Below are 17,597 nucleotides of genomic sequence, written 5' to 3'. Positions count from 1 at the left end.
AAATAAACTGATACACTGTACTCATTAAAATAGGAAAAATATCGGAGAGGTTATGAAATTAGTATCCAATATAGTGAATAATTATATATAAGAACATATATAAATTGAGTATCAAAATTATTCGTACAAATCTATCCAATTAATCAAACATCATACTCTATATATAATTAATTAAATATATACACATCTGTTTAATAACCCATATTTAATATAATACTGATTACAATGATTCAATTTTCCTTTCAATTATGTATATTTCATATACTGAATTAATTTACTAATTGAATTGATAATTATAATTATTGATATTTTTAATATTAAAAATAGTTGTTTTTTATATTAGTACAGAAAATTGAAATTAATTACAATACTTTCAGCATTGTTACTATACTGCAATCTTTTTCTATTTATTCAATTTAAGAAGAATTTTATTTAGTATTTCATTACAAGAAAATACTTGGTTATGGCTTTATTACGAAGGCTATTTAAATATTTGAAATATTTCAATTATATACAACCTGCTCCATTCAAGCTAAATATTTGTAGAGTTTTCAAGCTTATAAAAATATAAATACCTTTAGAAATCACATCTTCATTCTATTGTAAATCTTTGTATAATAGTAATAGATATTTCACTTGTAAAATATTTATTGTAGTTAGTATCCATTTCTAAAACAAATTAACATTTTCCGATACCTCTACAATTATATTTATCAACTCATAATTTTAAGATTCAAATATTCTTTTAATATCTTCTTTAAGACTACTTTTTTCTTAATTTAAAGATACTTCTTTGTGGCTGTCCTTCATAGCTTATTATTTATTAAGGATATACCATATAAAGAGGAGTTAAAAAAAAAGAATTAAGGTAAGATTAAGGTTTAAATAATTTTAATTAGTCTTACCAATTTTTTTTTTTTTTGACTTATTAATTGGAGTTTTCCAAAGTATTATTGTTAGCTTCTTTACAATTTTTTTGATTTATCATAGCCATGGAAATTTCATTGATGCCATAGTCGAATTTGATATTTATCATAAAATATAGTAGCTATAATATATAATATAAAATATTATAAAGTCTCTTTTATATTTTATTTACTTATTTTAATATTTTTAATAATAGAATAATTACTTGGTCTAAGAAATATGCATATATATATGTCATATCTTAATAGAAATATATCTATTACACATTATTTGTTTGGTTAACTTTATCTGAGTATTTAGTATATAACACTATAAAACTTTTCTTTTTATCTTCTGCTAGATAAGGATCTATTTATTACTGAGTTTCGAAATAACATATATGGCGCTAAAAGTTTTTATGAATTACCAAGCCTCAAGTCAATAAGATATATAGCAGAAGGTCCAGTTTTGAAATAAAGAACTTTATTACTATTCGTTTTTCTTTTAAAAAAAAGAGGGAACTCAGTGCTAATTTTTTTATCAATTCAACTCTTTTAACATCTCTTTTTTAATTAAGTTATCTCTAATAATTTAATTATTTTAACTACAATACCCCAAATTCTTTATAATTTATTACTATCTTGTAATTTTGTAATTATTGTAATGTCATCAAATCCAGTGTCTAGTCTATGTGGTGATATAAAAGATATCAAAATTGATCACAAAGAAAAGAGCGGAAATTATGAAGGTAAATTGCCAAATGCGATTGAAGGAGAAGTTGTAACTAGATTTCCACCAGAGCCTTCAGGTTACTTACATATTGGCCACGCAAAAGCTGCACTATTAAATTTTTATTATTCCCAAAGATATAAAGGCAAAATGCTATTAAGATTTGATGATACAAATCCTGCGTTGGAAAATGAAGAATTTCAAAATAGTATAATGGAAGATCTGAAGGTACTAAATGTCTCATTTTACAGTTTATCATTTACATCTGATTATTTTGACGAAATAATGAATTATTGCAAAGAAATGATTAAAATGGGCAAAGCTTATGCTGATAATACCCCAGTTGAAGTTATGAGAGAAGAGCGAGGTAAAGGTATTGAAAACCAGAACCGTAATAATACTGTTGAAGAGAATTTAAAATTGTGGGATGAAATGATAAGTGGATCAGAAGATGGTTTGAAATGTTGCATTAGGGCAAAAATTGATATGTCTTGCAAGAATAAATGTATGAGAGATCCAGTAATTTATCGTTGTATATTGTTACCACACCATCGTACTGGAACTAAATATAAAGTTTATCCAACTTATGACTTTGCTTGTCCAATTGTTGATAGTATTGAAGGTGTAACTCATGCACTACGTACGAATGAATATTCTGATAGGATTGAACAATATCAATGGGTAATTAAAGCCTTAGATCTTCGTCCTGTCAATATTTATGAATTCTCAAGATTAAATTTTGTACATACTATATTGTCAAAAAGGAAATTATCATGGATCGTTAATAGTGGACTTGTAGATGGATGGGATGACCCAAGATTTCCAACTGTTAGAGGTATTTTAAGGAGAGGTCTTACTCCACAAGCTTTACTGAAATTTGTTATTGAACAGGGTCCATCAAAAAATTCCAATCTTATGGAATGGGACAAATTATGGACTATTAATAAACAAATTATAGATCCAATTATTCCAAGATTCTTTTGTGTTGGCCAAGATGCCGTAGTTGTTAATTTTTCAAATGGTCCAGAATTACCAGTTATAAATGAAAGAGATTTACATCAGAAAAATAAAGATATTGGGAAAGGACCAATAACTATGTATAAATCCATATTAATTGATAGAGATGATGCTTCCCTTTTTACTGATAATGAGGAAATAACCCTTATGAAGTGGAGTAATGCCATAGTTACTAATCTCAATAATTTAAACTCATCTTTAGGTAAAATTGATGGAAAATTAAATCTGCAAGGTGATTTTCGCTCAACAAAAAAAAAAATACATTGGTTAGCAAATTTACCCACTAATCTTGTAAAGTGTATTTTAAGAGAATTTGACCATCTTATTATTAAGAAAAAACCAGAAGATGGCGACAATATTGAGGATCTTGTAAATAGAAATTCAATGTTTGAGACACATGCTTATTGTGATCCACTTGTTAAGAATCTAAAACTAGGTGACAAACTTCAATTCGAGAGGAGGGGTTACTTTATTATTGACAAGCCATTTGATGTAAACAAACCAGATAAAGCAATTATTCTTATAAAAATTCCCGATGGAAGATCAAAACTATCATCAAATATAAGTACAAAGGTTGATTCACAAAAATTAACCAAAGGAGCTTAACTCATTTTATGTTTAATAGATCTCTAGTTTTGTCAATTATTTAAATTTATCTTCTATCACCATTATTAACACGATTAGATATTTCTTGCCACATTAAGTCATATTCACTTTCATTTTTATTCATATCATGAGTATTACATAATTTTTTTTTACTTTCTAGTTCTAAATTACAAAGATCATCTATATTCCGGATTATACCTGCAAAATTAGGATGAACATTGCGAGTGGTCGTATTAACTAACCAATTATAGGGTGGAGACCATTGTTTAACTATGTTCTCTTGAGTTGCCTCTTTGTTAGTTTCAGTATCATGATTCAAATCATGTTCAGAGAATGAAATTGATTTATTTCCATTAGATGATAAATCACTGATTGTTTTCTCATAAGTAGTCTCTAGACCTTGAAAAGTTTCATAGCTATCTTGAATACACAAATTTCTATTTGACTCCCCACTTTCTACACAAGTTATTCTATATTTCCTTTTAAAGTCCATACTGGATAATATTTTTCTTGGGTTCCTAAATACTCCATTAGACTTGCTTCTCATTATTTCTTGTATTGATTCACGTACTTTTTCAGGTGACCTAATTTCATTAAAACCATGTGAAAATGGACAATAATACCTGTTACAGTTTGGGTATAGTGAACATTCCTTTGTTTTGTACATTAGTGGATGATATAGTTGCTCTTCTTTTGAGTGTGCAAATGTGCAATGTTTACCCTTTTTACAACGGCGTATCAAATTCATCTTTTCATTATTTTTCACAAAAGATATTTCAGGACATAGTTTTGGACAATAATAATGATCATCTGGATTTCTTCTTTGCCATGTCAAACAGTGACTAAATGGGCATCTATCTGAATCTTCACAATTACCCTGAAGATGAGCATCACATACTACAATTCTAAATACATAGAGTTCATAAATTGACATTAAATAGTGGTTTGAATAGTCTTTATCTGTTATTTCACTTAATTTCAAATCATTAGGGTTATTCTTACATACACTTAAAAGTGGATTATTTGATGTATGTTTGTTTGGAGCTACCACTTCTGGAAAATATATTTTTTTTGAACCATCTCGCATGACTGATCTACAGTTATTGCGATCATTTACCATCATACTTACTTACTATCCAAAATTCATTTCTCAAAATAAAAAGAAAAAAAGTCGAAAAATCAAGTTACTTTGTAAATATGACGTGGCACCTACTGAAACTCCGCATGCATGCACTACATGTGGTAATGCAAAGGCTGTAAAATACGTAATTGTTCCTTATATTTAATGCTACTAAGTATTAATAAAAATTCAAATATTAAGAAGTAATACTAAATAGAACTATATACACTACAATATTATATATAATTACAAACTATATAGTGATTAAATCTAGATGAAATATTTACTAAGATAGTGGAACGACCTGATTTTAAGTCAATAGTTTATATTTTAATTACTTTAAGCTGCATTGACCATTCATTGAACTTTCAAAAACTGCAGACTTTAATTTTAATAAGGCTGTATTCAAAACTGATAAATTTTGATTACTATCACTGTTATTTGATATTGGAGAGGATATATTTGATTTATCAGTTTTAGGGGAGTCATGTTCAATTTCACTCTTCTCTGCCACATATAACTGCCTGAAAGATTCATAATTTTTATCAACTAAAGAATATTTGCTCGTGATTTTCTCCTTAAATGAAAGTTGTTGGCGTAATAGCAAAATTTCGGCTTCTAAAGAATGGATCTGGTTTTTTAATTCTTTGCACTTCTCGTCCTTTTCAAATAATTTCGGTTTCCATAATCTTTCTATTTCATCTCTAGCAGATAGCCTTATATTATTTATATTTCCTTCAAAAGTCATAACAGAGCTATTATACTTTTCGCTTAGGCTTCTTAGTTCAGCCTCTCTAGCTTCTAACTGAAGTTTAGAAGATAGTAATTCAATATGAGCAGACTGTACATCTCTTTCATAAGTAAGCTGTATTTTCTGTTTTTCCATTGTTAAAAAAGTTATGTGATTCTGTAATAACTCAAAATATTTATGATATCGATGTAATCTCAACATTAACACTGTATTCGATATATCTTCCATATTATTGAATGAATTATTTTCCATTATAGGAAGTAATGGTGGCTTTAAACTATTCGATAAAGTTTTTGATAGGGGAGATGCCATTAATTTATGTTTAGTAGTATCAAATAATTCAAAATGAGATCTTTTTATAGTTATGGTGTCACTGTCTGTAGTATTATCTACATTTATTTGTTGATTACTGGATATTTCAATTAGGCTCCTACCATTTCTATGATTTCTTATTGAACGTATTTTGGTCTGTAATTCGATTATTTTATCGAATTTACTTATTTCGGACTTTTTTTCTGTATGTTTACTACATAAAGATGAACCCTCTATCTGAGTCTTAATTATAGTTTTATCTAAGTTCCCACTTTCCTTACTCAGATTTCCAAAACACGATTCTATTTGCTCACCTCCAGATTTTTCAACCTCGTTTATGTATTCATTATTGTCCTTGTAAATTGATTCTTCAATATCATCTATTGATGCCTTTAGCTTTGGTGAGTCCAAAGTACAGTAGTCATTTATATCATCAGAATCACATATACTACCTGCTTTAAAGGTATAACAGCTTATAGTATCATCCTTCATATCGTACATTTCATTATTTATTCTCTTTTTCTCATCTTCTGTATTTTTTAAACATACCTTTAAATTATCTATCTCATCCAAAAGTTCACTCTTCTCTTTATATAATCTCGAGATATGATTCTGTAATATTTCGAAACATCGATACCATTCATTTTGTTGAGACTGAATTAATGATTCAACATGGCTCATATTTCCAAGGCATAAACGATATATTTTGGCTAATGAAATTGATACATCATACAAGAATATATTTCTATTATTAATATTATTTATATCTTCTTCATTACATAATATGGACTTTACAATTGAAAACATGTTCTGTGGACTTTGAAATATAGAACACATAGATTTTCTAATATTTTCCAAATCTTCCTTTAAATCAGTAAGTAATAATAATACTTTTCTAAGTAATTCCTTCTTAATATGAAATTCAGATTTTGCGAAAAGTGGAACAACACTTTTAGTTGTAGTTACTGAATCTTCTTCTATGGGTACTACTCTTTTTTGTCCAAAAACTTCATCTTCAAATATATACTGTTTTAAATTTAGTAAACTGGGTGTTAAATGATAGTTCTCAAATGCCAAGTTAAATAAGGATGAATTTGGATCTTCTTCGTTATTCATTAAGTCTTCTTCAACACATTGGATACAACAAGTTTGGCCTAAATTGACTAAACTATTTTCTCTTTTAATCTCCATAACAAAACTATTTAAATCAGTTTGAGAGTTATTATCTCTTGTATAAGTACCATGTATTTTATAATCTACACACTTTACGTACTGAAATCTATTTTTGATATATATATCTACAATATTTAATGAAACTACTTTTCTTGTCTTCAATTCTAGAAATTTAAGCTTTGTATAGTTAATATTAGATTCCATTTCAGAAATATTATTCATAGTCAATTTAGTATTTGTACATGATGATATCAATAACGGCTTCTGTGTTATCTGACGAATATTTGCCATCAATAACTTGTTCTTTTCAGCCTCTAGCTCTTCTTGCAATTTTAAGTAGCTTTCCATCAATATCTTATTTTCTCTGCTAATCAGTTCTATATCACGTAATTTAGAGCTACTTTGTACTAATTTATTATCAAAATTATCTCTGATCTCTATAGAAACTTCAAGACTTCTAGTCTTTCTTATATTTCTATCTTGAAAAGCTATTTCAGGTTCATCTAATCTTCCTAATATGATAGGCATGCTATTTTCACTAGAAATGTATATGTTATCATCAGATATTGCACGCTGATTACTCCTATTGTATATTAATTCTAATTCCAATTTCTGTATCCTCTTAATAGCTTCATTATATTTAAGTTTATAATCTTGCTGTTCATTAAAGCGACTCCTATAATCCTCTAAAGAAGAGCTTATTGCTCGTTCTTGCTGCAATTCTCTTTTTAAGTGACACACAGCATGCTTCTCAGCTTCAATTAAAGCTTCATAGCTTTCCTTTATAGATTTATTCTCTGATTCAAGTTCATCTAATCTCATCTTTAAATCTAACACTTCTCTATCTCGTTCCTTCAGTTCATTCTCTAAATTCGAGTTCTCCTTCTTCTCCTCTTTTATTTTATCCTTTAATCTCAAGATCTCAACTCTATATTGTGCCTTCTCAAAGCTAAATGTTGAGATCATCTCTGAAATTTCTTTTTCCCTAACTTCAATTAAAGACTTTAATGATAAAGTATCTAAGTCAGAAATATGCAATGGTCCGAGTTTATCGCTTGGCATAACTGAGTAATCAGCAGAAATAGAATAGGGAGATAATGGGGTTACCCCAATGATATTCTCAGTACTTGTAGAATCTATCCTCAATTTACGTTTACGATTAGTAGCATTGGGAGTAAATTCTACTTCCTTTTTTCTTATCTCATCTTTAGAACTCGTAGATAAGCCAAGAGTTTTACCCTCAAAATCAATCAAAGATGTAGAAGTATCACTATGAAAAATCATATTAGATGGTGACTCATCTATTTCAGGAGGTCTTCTCACATTGTTAAGTGCATTAATGCATAATTCCTGAGATTCAATCATAATTTACAACTCACTTTTGAGTCCTCAAAAAAGTTGCACAGATAAGCTACAAGCACATTAATAACCAAGATCCTCTCAATATATCCCCAAATATTAACCCATAAATCACCTCCTTAAGAAGAAAAGTAAGAAAAAAGAAGTGAGCATAGTGGACTTCTTACTCTTAGTAAATTACGTGTTCTCCCCACATTACAAAAAAAAACTCCGGTATATAACTACCGCCATTCAGAAGAACTGATATATCTTAATACTATAAATTCTTTGAAGAATATTAACTCGAAATTATATAAATACCAGATGAATCAAACTATGTGATTTAATAACAGAAATCTTGTTTACAATAAGTTTAAATAATCAAATCAATATATTTTGCAAGAAAGTACTAAACAGAAGTTATAAACTCAAATAAAGGGGAACACCTTTATATTTAGATTATATCATCACTTCAGACATCCATATTTTTAATTAAAAAAACTAGACAATCTAAGATATTCAGAATGACTTATTTCGGCATTACATTAACTAACATTAAGATAATGAATTTACAGCACTATAGCGCCATATATTATCAAAGCAATTAGATATTAAACCAACTAATCTTTGATTTTGGAATTTGAGATCTATTGGATTTATGGAGATTAAATACACTTTCAGCTTTATTAATGAAATATATTGGACCTATTAAAGAACTACTAGTACCTCAAGGTTCATTTGGAAGGGATCCAAGAGCAAAAATTACAGAATATATTGCTTTTATTATCATATCAATATTCATCCTATTAGGACTTTATTGGGCTACTTTGTTCTTTTTTATTTTTGTACAAACAGGGCAGTTAAATAATCTATCCACTACAATTGCGACTTATTCATGCTTAGAGGCTCCCTCTATAGCTATCTGCCCATTATCCTATTCGTCTATTCATGAAAATGTTGTATCAGCTTACATAAAAGGTAAGATCAAAGTGCATCTGAAATTGAAGAGTAGAGGGAATAATTATATAATTGAGAGACCAAAGGTAAGATTTTGCTTTTGGCAAAATAATGCACAACATGAGATAAATCAAGAAACCACACCTTGTTTGTGTATTGATATGTGGAAACAAACGTTCTTCGGGCACAATGGAGAGGTTTTAAAATCTCCATTGCTATTTCAAAGGACTTCTTCAGAGAATCCCCCAGATAGTATTTGTGTTTTACTTCATTATGCTAATGATGATATTGAGTATCAACCGTCACTATTTAAAACATTTAGTACTCTTCAAATGAGGTGGAAGTCTAGAAAGCAAGAAGCCATAATTAAACCTACTCAGAATGAAGGGGATTATCTAGAAAGACATTCAACAGATTCTATTTTGAAGATTGGGGTGTATGACTCTTCTATGTTACAGTCTCGATACAAGAATCCAAATAACTTTGAACCTTCATGGTTTTATTCAAATCTTGGAAAAGGTATAAATGTCTCTTTAAAGCTTACAAAAAGCTTGGTTTTGGATGTTGAGAAGTTTTATTTTCATCTAATTAAAGGTTATGTATCTCATCAAGAAAATGAGTATGAAGTTGTTGTTTCTCAAGGAGCTATGTACAGTAGAGAACCAACCAGCTCAATAAATGCATTTGACCATGAAAGTAACTCTTATAGCCAATTTGATATGAAAATAAAGCTTAGTTTCCACGATTTCTCAGTATTGGAGGTATTTCGTCTAAGTAGTGCAACAGCTATTGCATCTTTTATAACAATATTGATTGTATGCTTATCCGCCTTCAACAAACACTTTATATATGAACTTTTGTTCCCTTATTATGATGATGAAAAGGTAGAAATGACTGTGACAACATTCGCAACTATTATTTCATTTGGTTATGTTCGTAAACAAGATTAAAATTATAAATTTCACTATTATTTACTTTCTTAGACCTTAATATTTCAGAACTATAAATCAAAGCAATTTCCCTAAAATACTTGTCTTATTTTAGAAATCTCTATCCCAGTCATATTCATCACAATATTGTCCAGGATAACTTATAATATTGCTTTGATTAATCTTTTTATTAATAAAGTCACTTTCATCTTCACTTTCTCTTGCAAAAACTTCGTATTTCTGAACTAAAGGAGCTACATAGCTCCTTCCCAATAATCTATCGAAGTTAAAATCCTTAAAAAATGCGTTATCCTTAATTTCTTTATAGCCAGTTGCAGAACAACCCATTCTAACCTCAGGAACACGACATAATAGCCTTTTCATCAAATTTATAGCATCGGTGTCATTGAGATGACTAGGGAATGACAACTTTGCTGTCAATATATCCTTAAATACATCTAAATGATCTTGTGCATCATTACCAAAAGGTAAAGGACCACACATAAATTCGTAAAGGCATACTCCAATAGTCCAGGCATCACAAGTTAAAGTATATCCTTTTCCCAATATAACTTCTGGTGCCATGTAATGTGGAGTTCCTGCTAGCGTATAGCTTCTACCACTTAATTTCTTAGCACATCCAAAATCTATAAGTTTTATGTATCCTTGGGAATCTAGTAAAATATTTTCAGGTTTTAAGTCTCTGTAGACTATTGATCTTTCATGTAAATAGTCTAATGCTAGTATCATTGATCCAATATAAAATTGTGCCTGATATCTTGTTAATAGTCCAATGCGTCTTATTGCATCATATAATTCTCCACCAGGAACTAATTCAGTCAAGAAATAAATTGTATCACTATCTTTAAATGTTTTAATTAGTCTCACTATAAATGGATGATCATTACCTGCTAAAATAGACCTTTCTAATCTTGCATGATCTTGGTGGTTATGTGCGATTATCTTTCCTCTAGAAATACACTTCAAAGCATATCTATGGCCAGTTTTATTATTCTCAACCATTTTGACAATTCCAAAAGTTCCTCTTCCTATTGTTTGAATAACCTTCAAATCGCTTAGTTCAACATTTGTGTCTTGTAATTTTATTCTCTCATCTAAATATCTTCTCATAGGTAACTCAACAATTTTAAGAAATGTATCTTTATCTACAACCCATAAATGGACTTCAGGTGTAGCAGCTTCAATTGTAGCTGTACGTGGTTCATCATAAAGCATCGCTCTTTCTCCAAAGTAGTCATTTTTGCCAAGATACCTAATAAATCTGTTATCTTTATATACAGCTACCTCACCTGATTGAATAAGGAAAAACGCAGTGCCTTGCTCACCTTGTACTACTATTTTTTCACCACTTGTATATACTATTGATCTTAAGGATCTGACAAGCAACTCTAACTGCTGTTCCGAGATATATTGAAAGACAAAACAACTTTTAACAGTATTCCTTTTTCTGTTAATTTCAAGCCCAGCATCAATATTGTCATTCCCAAAACATTCTGCCAAAATTGATGTCGTAATAACTGCTAGTTTTGCTGCAGATCTCGTCTCAACTTTACATACAAATGGTAATCTTGGGTTGACAACAAAGTGATCTCCGAAGTACTCACCCCTTCCTAGTACAATATGAATGACGTTAGATTTTCCAAGTTGCTGATATCCCCCAAAAGATTTATCAAGTCTCATTGATGTAAAGACATTTGATCTACTATTTAAGTAGTTCGTAGGAATACTAACTTCTACCTCTCCTTCTAAAACAACAAATGCTCTTACTCCAAGTGCCTTAGATTCAACATCTAAAGCTATAGTGTTAGCCTCAAATGACTTAAATAATACTTTGTCAATTAAACTTTGTATCTGAGATTTGGTAAACTGCTTAAAAACTGGGGAATTTAGTAGTGCTTGTTGTATCAAATTCTTGCTAAGAACTTGTCTCAGATCTCCTAATATTTGAGTAAGTACTACTCTATCTAAAGTTAAACATTCAGTAGGTTTGGTAGTGGTTACAGTTGCAGATCTTGGTTCATCATACATTAAAGCTCTTTCACCAAAAGCATCTCCATCATTCAAAGAACGAATATATTTACCATTCACTTTTATATCAACTGAACCACTTTTTATCATGTATAATACATTACCAATTTCATTTTGTCTTATAATATCCTGATCTTTTACAAAGACTTCACGTACTAAGGCCCCTGCTAGTAAACTCTTCTGCTGCTCCGTCAATCCAGAGAATATTGGCAAGCTTTCAATGAAAGTGTGATTTTCTTCATAGTTCCTAGAAGATATCATCCTTAAAGTGTCTCTAAATGTGGAGCGTCCAAGTCCCCATAGACCAGCTTTCTTCAAGACTTTTATTGTTGCTGTCCTTGGAGTGTTGTGAATAAGTGCAAGTTCACCAAATGCTACACCTTCTCTTAGTTTGTTAACTTGTTTGTCCTTTACCAAGACTCCACATTCACCATATGAAATTATGAAAAAAAAAAATCCAGGTTGTCCCTCTTTCATAACAACTTCACCCTGTTCATACTCATAGAAATGCATTGATTCAACCAAAGTTTGAATTTCTGAGTCATTCAGCGATGCACCAACAACATTCCCCGCTAGCCCTTTAGAAACCATATCAATGTCATCTTCAGTTTTATCTCTATCACGAAGGTGTTTGGCTACAGCAGTCTTCTCATCTTCTTCTGTAGAAAAAGAAGTATTAGATTCTGCACCATCTGTAGAAGATAGCTTTAATATATTAGAATTAATGCCAACTAGCGGATTTAATAAAACCCCCTTATTACCTCGCATATTATCTTGTTGATTACCTTTATATATAAAATGGCGATTAGCTTTCAGTTTACTGAAAAAAGACATCTTCAGCCCCTTGCTTCTTCAGTAGGGCTAAACAATATAGTTTAGTTCAGGTTATGTAAGATGTTATATATAAACCAAACCCCTACTTATTCTATTACTCAATAGATTTGTGCAAATTAGAATTGTCAAGTAATTTCCTTTCATATAAAATTATGTAACTACCTTAGGACCAACTTTTCTTTATTTTACATACAAAATTTATATACTACTGGAGGGGCATCTAATATTACCGCCAATGGCCATATTAGAGAATCAAAATTTGACTTCGGATGAGGATGTAAAGAGATCTCTCTAAATTTATTAACAAGATTTTCCAATTTTCAGAATTTATTTTCCCTGATCTGTACGAATATATTTACCTGAAAATCTATGGACAGTAATGAGACATCTCTTGAGGAGAAAAAATCCAATCTAGAGAATGAAATTAAAGGGTTAAACGAGATTATATTAGAATTTCAGGAAGTCTCGAAAGTTATTGAGCATTTACCTGAAAAAAATCAGCATGAAGTAATGGTTCCATTAGGACCTTTAGCTTTTTCACCTGGATATATCACAAATACTAACCAAGTACTTATGCTTTTGGGATCTGATATATATGTTCAAAGAACAACAAAAAATACCCTTAAAACTATTACGAATAGACTTAAACTAGCTGAAAAATGTCTTGAAGATGCAAATAAAGAAATGGACCATATAAATAAATCCCTAAAGCTTTTTGATGAAGTTGGAGGTACTGAAGGAGTTCTTGAACAAAAGACCCATAAATTACATTATTTAAAAAACGAAAATGCAATTGAAATATTTGAAGAGATAGCTGATGATTTTCTAGAAATAAATACACCTCCTCCTTTACCTACAAATAATTTAAGCACTCCATATATTCCTTCACATCATGTAGAAACATTTGATATTAATACCATACATGAAGAATTTGATTCTATGAGTATTGAGAAATCTAAAATTACTCAGAATTCAAATAGTAAATCTAATCATCCTAAGTCTTTATTTAAACAAAGGATTCAGGAATATAAAGCTCAAAATAAATCATGATTCTACTATATAATATTACAAAGCTGATAAATATACAAAATTAATTAGGGCAAGATCCATCTATCTGTATTACGCAGAAAATCTCTAATATTTTGTTCCTGCAAAGATATTATTTGAATATGGACTTCTTATAAAATTATATAATAGGCTTTAACTTACTGTGATAATATCTGGGTAGATCCTCATTAAACTCTCTAAGTACACCTTGATTGGGAGCTTCCTTAATTCTGGGGGAACATCATCTTTAGTAGACATAATGTACTCATCTTTTTTAATTGCCTCTGTTAGGGGATCTGTTTCAGGTCCACATCTATTTGTTTGCATCCTGAATGAAATTTTAAATATATCTAGATTATTTTCCACAGTAATGCATATTTGACTTACCATAAGGTATATGCTCTGGCTTCAAATTTATAGCCCTTATTGCTAACAACATAAGGAATTCCACTTCTGTTTAAGTCCAAAAGAGTAAGAGGGCATAGATCTGTGTCAAGTCTTCCTGTCTTTATCATTTTCTGTATTCTATTTAGAATTTGCTGTGACTCATGTCTCCTTCCTGAACGACTCTGGCTTCTTTGTGGTCTATTATTTGAGGGGAATTATTGATAAATAGGTATTATTAAAGGATAGTAGTATAAGTTTCGGAACTTACTTGATTTCTGATATTGCTGTAGCAACAAGAGCACCAAATCCAAGTACTGTTATTCCCCCAATAACTGCAAGAACAAGAAGCTGTGGTAACCTCCTTGGTGGTCCTATATTGCCTTTTAGCTGTTTCCTTATTAAGGATATTGCATGGTATAAGCCAGCACCTAGTGATTTTTCTCGGAGTACTTGGTCAATTTCACTAATTAGCTCTGGATATATCATTACATTTAATGCAGGCTCAACCCCACTACCCCATCTTACTGATACACGGTCTTCACTTTGCAAATATACCAAAATAATACCATCATCACATCCTGAGTTACTTATTGTCCATACTTTTAATAGATCTGTAGCTATAGAAGAATTATTACCTGAGTTAGCAGGTAGGATAGCTATATCTATGGGGTATCCAACCTGTCCATTACCACACTTGTGAGTAGCAGTCTCACGGATTTCTTGCAATATTGCATCAATAGAATCCGCTTCTTCCTTAGATAATAAATTTGCTGGATCGCATATGAAGCTCATATTTTTGTTTCTTCTTCCACTAATAGACAAAACAGGTTAATATAGCAATTGTCTTCTTTACTAGTATTTTCAATGTCAACAAGGTTGATAAAATAACTTCTAACTTATCAAATACACTAATTACCATGTTTTGTGTAGACTTACCAGCTCTGAGGGTGTATTATTGGATCAGGAAGATTAAATCCATCGTATTTATTAAACTTTGAACTCAAGCTTGATTGAGTGAATATCTGAGGGAATTTTTCGGACTTCCATGCAATAGAAGAGATCAGATTATGAGAAAAACTTGGATATGCAACTTTAAATCCTGAAGCAAGGGTTAAATGCACCAAAAGTGCACAGATAAGGCTGAATATTGACTTCATATCCATATTCACGCTAAGAAATATAAAAATGTGATATATAATTGTAGTAAACATGCATGCCGGTATAGACTGCATGCAATTCTCTTAGAAAAATGACTATTATACTGCAAATGGATAATATAAATAAATAACCATCTATATATTTTGAAGGAAAATGCATATTATTTATCTTAGTTATATAAAACTTCTATATTTGTTCAACTAAAAATTATTAACCTGCATTATACTATTGGTGACAGTAAACTCTAATTGAAATATATTTATGTTTAAAAAAGAATTCAATAAATTAAATAGATAACTGTTAATATTATTGACTTTTTAGTGATTAGAATAAATATTTAGGTTTAATAAGTTATTACCAGTCTATGGGGTGCTGCAAGTATATGGATTTTCAAACCCTCTCTTTTTACTATCCAATGTTTGGTTAGATATGTCATTTGCAGACATTAATTTAGAAGCCTCACAATGCTTTAATTTCAAGTTAGTCTGATGTAGAAATTCTAAAAGAGTTTTTGTATTTTGAGGAATTTGCTTACTTTTCGATTCTTCATGATCATAATATACTTGATTATTTAGTGCCAAGTTACCACGATTTTCGCTACTACAAGTTTCATAATTTTCTGTTTGTTGGCTCTTTGCAAATTGGAGAGCATTATGAACTACTTTAGATGCTGTTTCACGCATTTGGGCAACTTGTCTTCTAACATTAGATACAAGATTGTCTAATGTTGCATGTTCATTCATCCTAACTGGAGTTCAAAGTAATCTTATTTCGTTATGTGTACAAACTCCTGTATATTGGAAGTTGCGTTAAAGTGCAAGTACTAAAGAAATCACCTAGCAGCGCCACACAACATTGGTTCTAAAAAGTTCATTTCAAAATATGGAGAATATATACTAGGATACAAGATAATTGTACCTGGCAATTAAATTCTAATATTAGAGGAAATCTATGTATTGTTTCTAAATAATCCCCATCCTACTAGCTACATCAACAGCCTCAATATCAGCGGAAAGGCGAACAAATGCTTTTTTCCCACCACCGAACATGTTGAGTGTATTTACTCTTGAGACCTTAATATCATAGAGTTTACTAACAGCCTCCTTGATCTGAACCTTATTAGCACGCTGATCAACAAGAAATACCAATGTATTCAAAGTCTCAACCATCTTCATCGCAGACTCTGTAGTAATTGGTTTCTTAATAATATCATAATTATCCAGTCCCTTTGGAACAGCTGCGACACGTCTTTCATATTTTGGTTTCCTATCCAATTTTAAAGTTCTTGGTCTATAAAATTGGACTTGAGTCCTAACTTTTGTAGTAGCCGATCTGACGGAAGTTTTGACAGCTACAGCCGTCTTTTTTGCATTCTTAACCTCTAAAGTAATTTAGATCGAAAGTTAAACATTCACAATTCTATATCAAATAAACTGGATGTGTCATAAATACAAAACTTACTATTTGAGCCGGTCATTATATTGAAACAATATGCTTTAAAAAAAAAGTAAGGAAGCAAAATATACAAGTGCGTTTACTTAGAGTAGTTCAGGGATGAAGAAAGACAAACAGTACCCGCTACATTACCTTTTCCAATAATCAGGTGTCTCTAAAGAGACAAAGCGGGTTATTCAAAGCGGTAATTTCTTTGTGTTACACTATTTTTCAGATAACAAGTGGTCTCCTAAATTTAGAGTATTCTTATTGGGGAATTTAAGGTAATAGATTCTTGAAATAATTTGAATATAATATAACCTGTTGTAGATATTGTTGAACAAAGTGTAATTATTTATATTTCTTTAGTATTGGCCATAATAACATGCAAGCCTCAGATATTAGCAGTTAGAACTCATGTTATTTACAATATTTATGATCTTAACTGTCATCCTAGTATCAATTTTAATTTTTATGTAACTTTTCTATTTAGAATATTATAGTCCTATCATCTTAGCGGTAGTAATATGTACTTTCTACTATCAGAGACAGCCTTAAAGTAGTGATTTCTATACTGATCCAAAGGCTTTTCGTAAAGAAAATTAATTCCTGCATATAATTATCTACTTTCCTTTTTATTTGGGACTTATAAAGATGTATTAAAATAAGTAATTATATACGGCTGTAGGTATATATGTACTCTGTACATATTAACTGATAAGAGTTATTTATTTCTTTGATAAGTAGTTATAGGTAATACTGAAAGTGGAGTACAAAAACTTTGGAATTTTTACCTTTTTTGCAAGACAATACCGGCTGATACTTTTTGCATGCATATAGTATACGTGTG

The 17,597-nt window shown here is 30.2% G+C and overlaps 9 protein-coding genes across 9 annotated transcripts; 3 read left to right on the top strand and 6 right to left on the bottom strand.

Annotated features, from left to right (window-relative positions):
- Nucleotides 1–1,569: 1,569 nt before the first annotated feature.
- cand_021480 (glutamyl-tRNA synthetase family protein) lies at nt 1,570–3,258 on the top strand (the record flags this gene model as incomplete). Its single annotated transcript, XM_067212378.1, has 1 exon — nt 1,570–3,258. One exon carries the CDS (start codon nt 1,570–1,572, stop codon nt 3,256–3,258), a length of 1,689 nt encoding a protein of 562 aa, XP_067069012.1.
- A 46-nt stretch (nt 3,259–3,304) lies between these two features.
- Nucleotides 3,305–4,381, bottom strand: cand_021470 (zinc CCCH type domain-containing protein; the record flags this gene model as incomplete). The annotated part of the gene is made up of 1 exon (XM_067212377.1): nt 3,305–4,381. One exon carries the CDS (start codon nt 4,379–4,381, stop codon nt 3,305–3,307), a length of 1,077 nt encoding a protein of 358 aa, XP_067069011.1.
- Nucleotides 4,382–4,712: 331 nt separating this feature from the next.
- On the bottom strand, nt 4,713–7,979 carry cand_021460 (uncharacterized protein; the record flags this gene model as incomplete). The annotated part of the gene is made up of 1 exon (XM_067212376.1): nt 4,713–7,979. The coding sequence occupies one exon, from the start codon at nt 7,977–7,979 to the stop codon at nt 4,713–4,715; it is 3,267 nt and encodes a 1,088-aa protein (XP_067069010.1).
- Nucleotides 7,980–8,641: 662 nt separating this feature from the next.
- Nucleotides 8,642–9,859, top strand: cand_021450 (uncharacterized protein; the record flags this gene model as incomplete). Its single annotated transcript, XM_067212375.1, has 1 exon — nt 8,642–9,859. One exon carries the CDS (start codon nt 8,642–8,644, stop codon nt 9,857–9,859), a length of 1,218 nt encoding a protein of 405 aa, XP_067069009.1.
- A 90-nt stretch (nt 9,860–9,949) lies between these two features.
- cand_021440 (protein kinase domain-containing protein) lies at nt 9,950–12,721 on the bottom strand (the record flags this gene model as incomplete). Its single annotated transcript, XM_067212374.1, has 1 exon — nt 9,950–12,721. The coding sequence occupies one exon, from the start codon at nt 12,719–12,721 to the stop codon at nt 9,950–9,952; it is 2,772 nt and encodes a 923-aa protein (XP_067069008.1).
- A 369-nt stretch (nt 12,722–13,090) lies between these two features.
- Nucleotides 13,091–13,771, top strand: cand_021430 (prefoldin subunit family protein; the record flags this gene model as incomplete). The annotated part of the gene is made up of 1 exon (XM_067212373.1): nt 13,091–13,771. One exon carries the CDS (start codon nt 13,091–13,093, stop codon nt 13,769–13,771), a length of 681 nt encoding a protein of 226 aa, XP_067069007.1.
- A 44-nt stretch (nt 13,772–13,815) lies between these two features.
- Nucleotides 13,816–14,947, bottom strand: cand_021420 (uncharacterized protein; the record flags this gene model as incomplete). Its single annotated transcript, XM_067212372.1, has 4 exons — nt 13,816–13,869; nt 13,931–14,096; nt 14,156–14,353; nt 14,424–14,947. 4 exons carry the CDS (start codon nt 14,945–14,947, stop codon nt 13,816–13,818), a joined length of 942 nt encoding a protein of 313 aa, XP_067069006.1.
- A 728-nt stretch (nt 14,948–15,675) lies between these two features.
- On the bottom strand, nt 15,676–16,056 carry cand_021410 (uncharacterized protein; the record flags this gene model as incomplete). The annotated part of the gene is made up of 1 exon (XM_067212371.1): nt 15,676–16,056. The coding sequence occupies one exon, from the start codon at nt 16,054–16,056 to the stop codon at nt 15,676–15,678; it is 381 nt and encodes a 126-aa protein (XP_067069005.1).
- A 219-nt stretch (nt 16,057–16,275) lies between these two features.
- cand_021400 (60s ribosomal protein L23A) lies at nt 16,276–16,790 on the bottom strand (the record flags this gene model as incomplete). Its single annotated transcript, XM_067212370.1, has 2 exons — nt 16,276–16,694; nt 16,775–16,790. The coding sequence occupies 2 exons, from the start codon at nt 16,788–16,790 to the stop codon at nt 16,276–16,278; spliced, it is 435 nt and encodes a 144-aa protein (XP_067069004.1).
- Nucleotides 16,791–17,597: the final 807 nt, after the last annotated feature.

This window comes from Cryptosporidium andersoni, assembly GCF_001865355.1.
Source record: "Cryptosporidium andersoni isolate 30847 chromosome Unknown contig_16, whole genome shotgun sequence".
Lineage (NCBI taxonomy): Eukaryota > Apicomplexa > Conoidasida > Eucoccidiorida > Cryptosporidiidae > Cryptosporidium > Cryptosporidium andersoni.
Note: the sequence above shows the minus strand (reverse complement) of the source record. Positions and strands in the feature narration are given on the sequence as shown.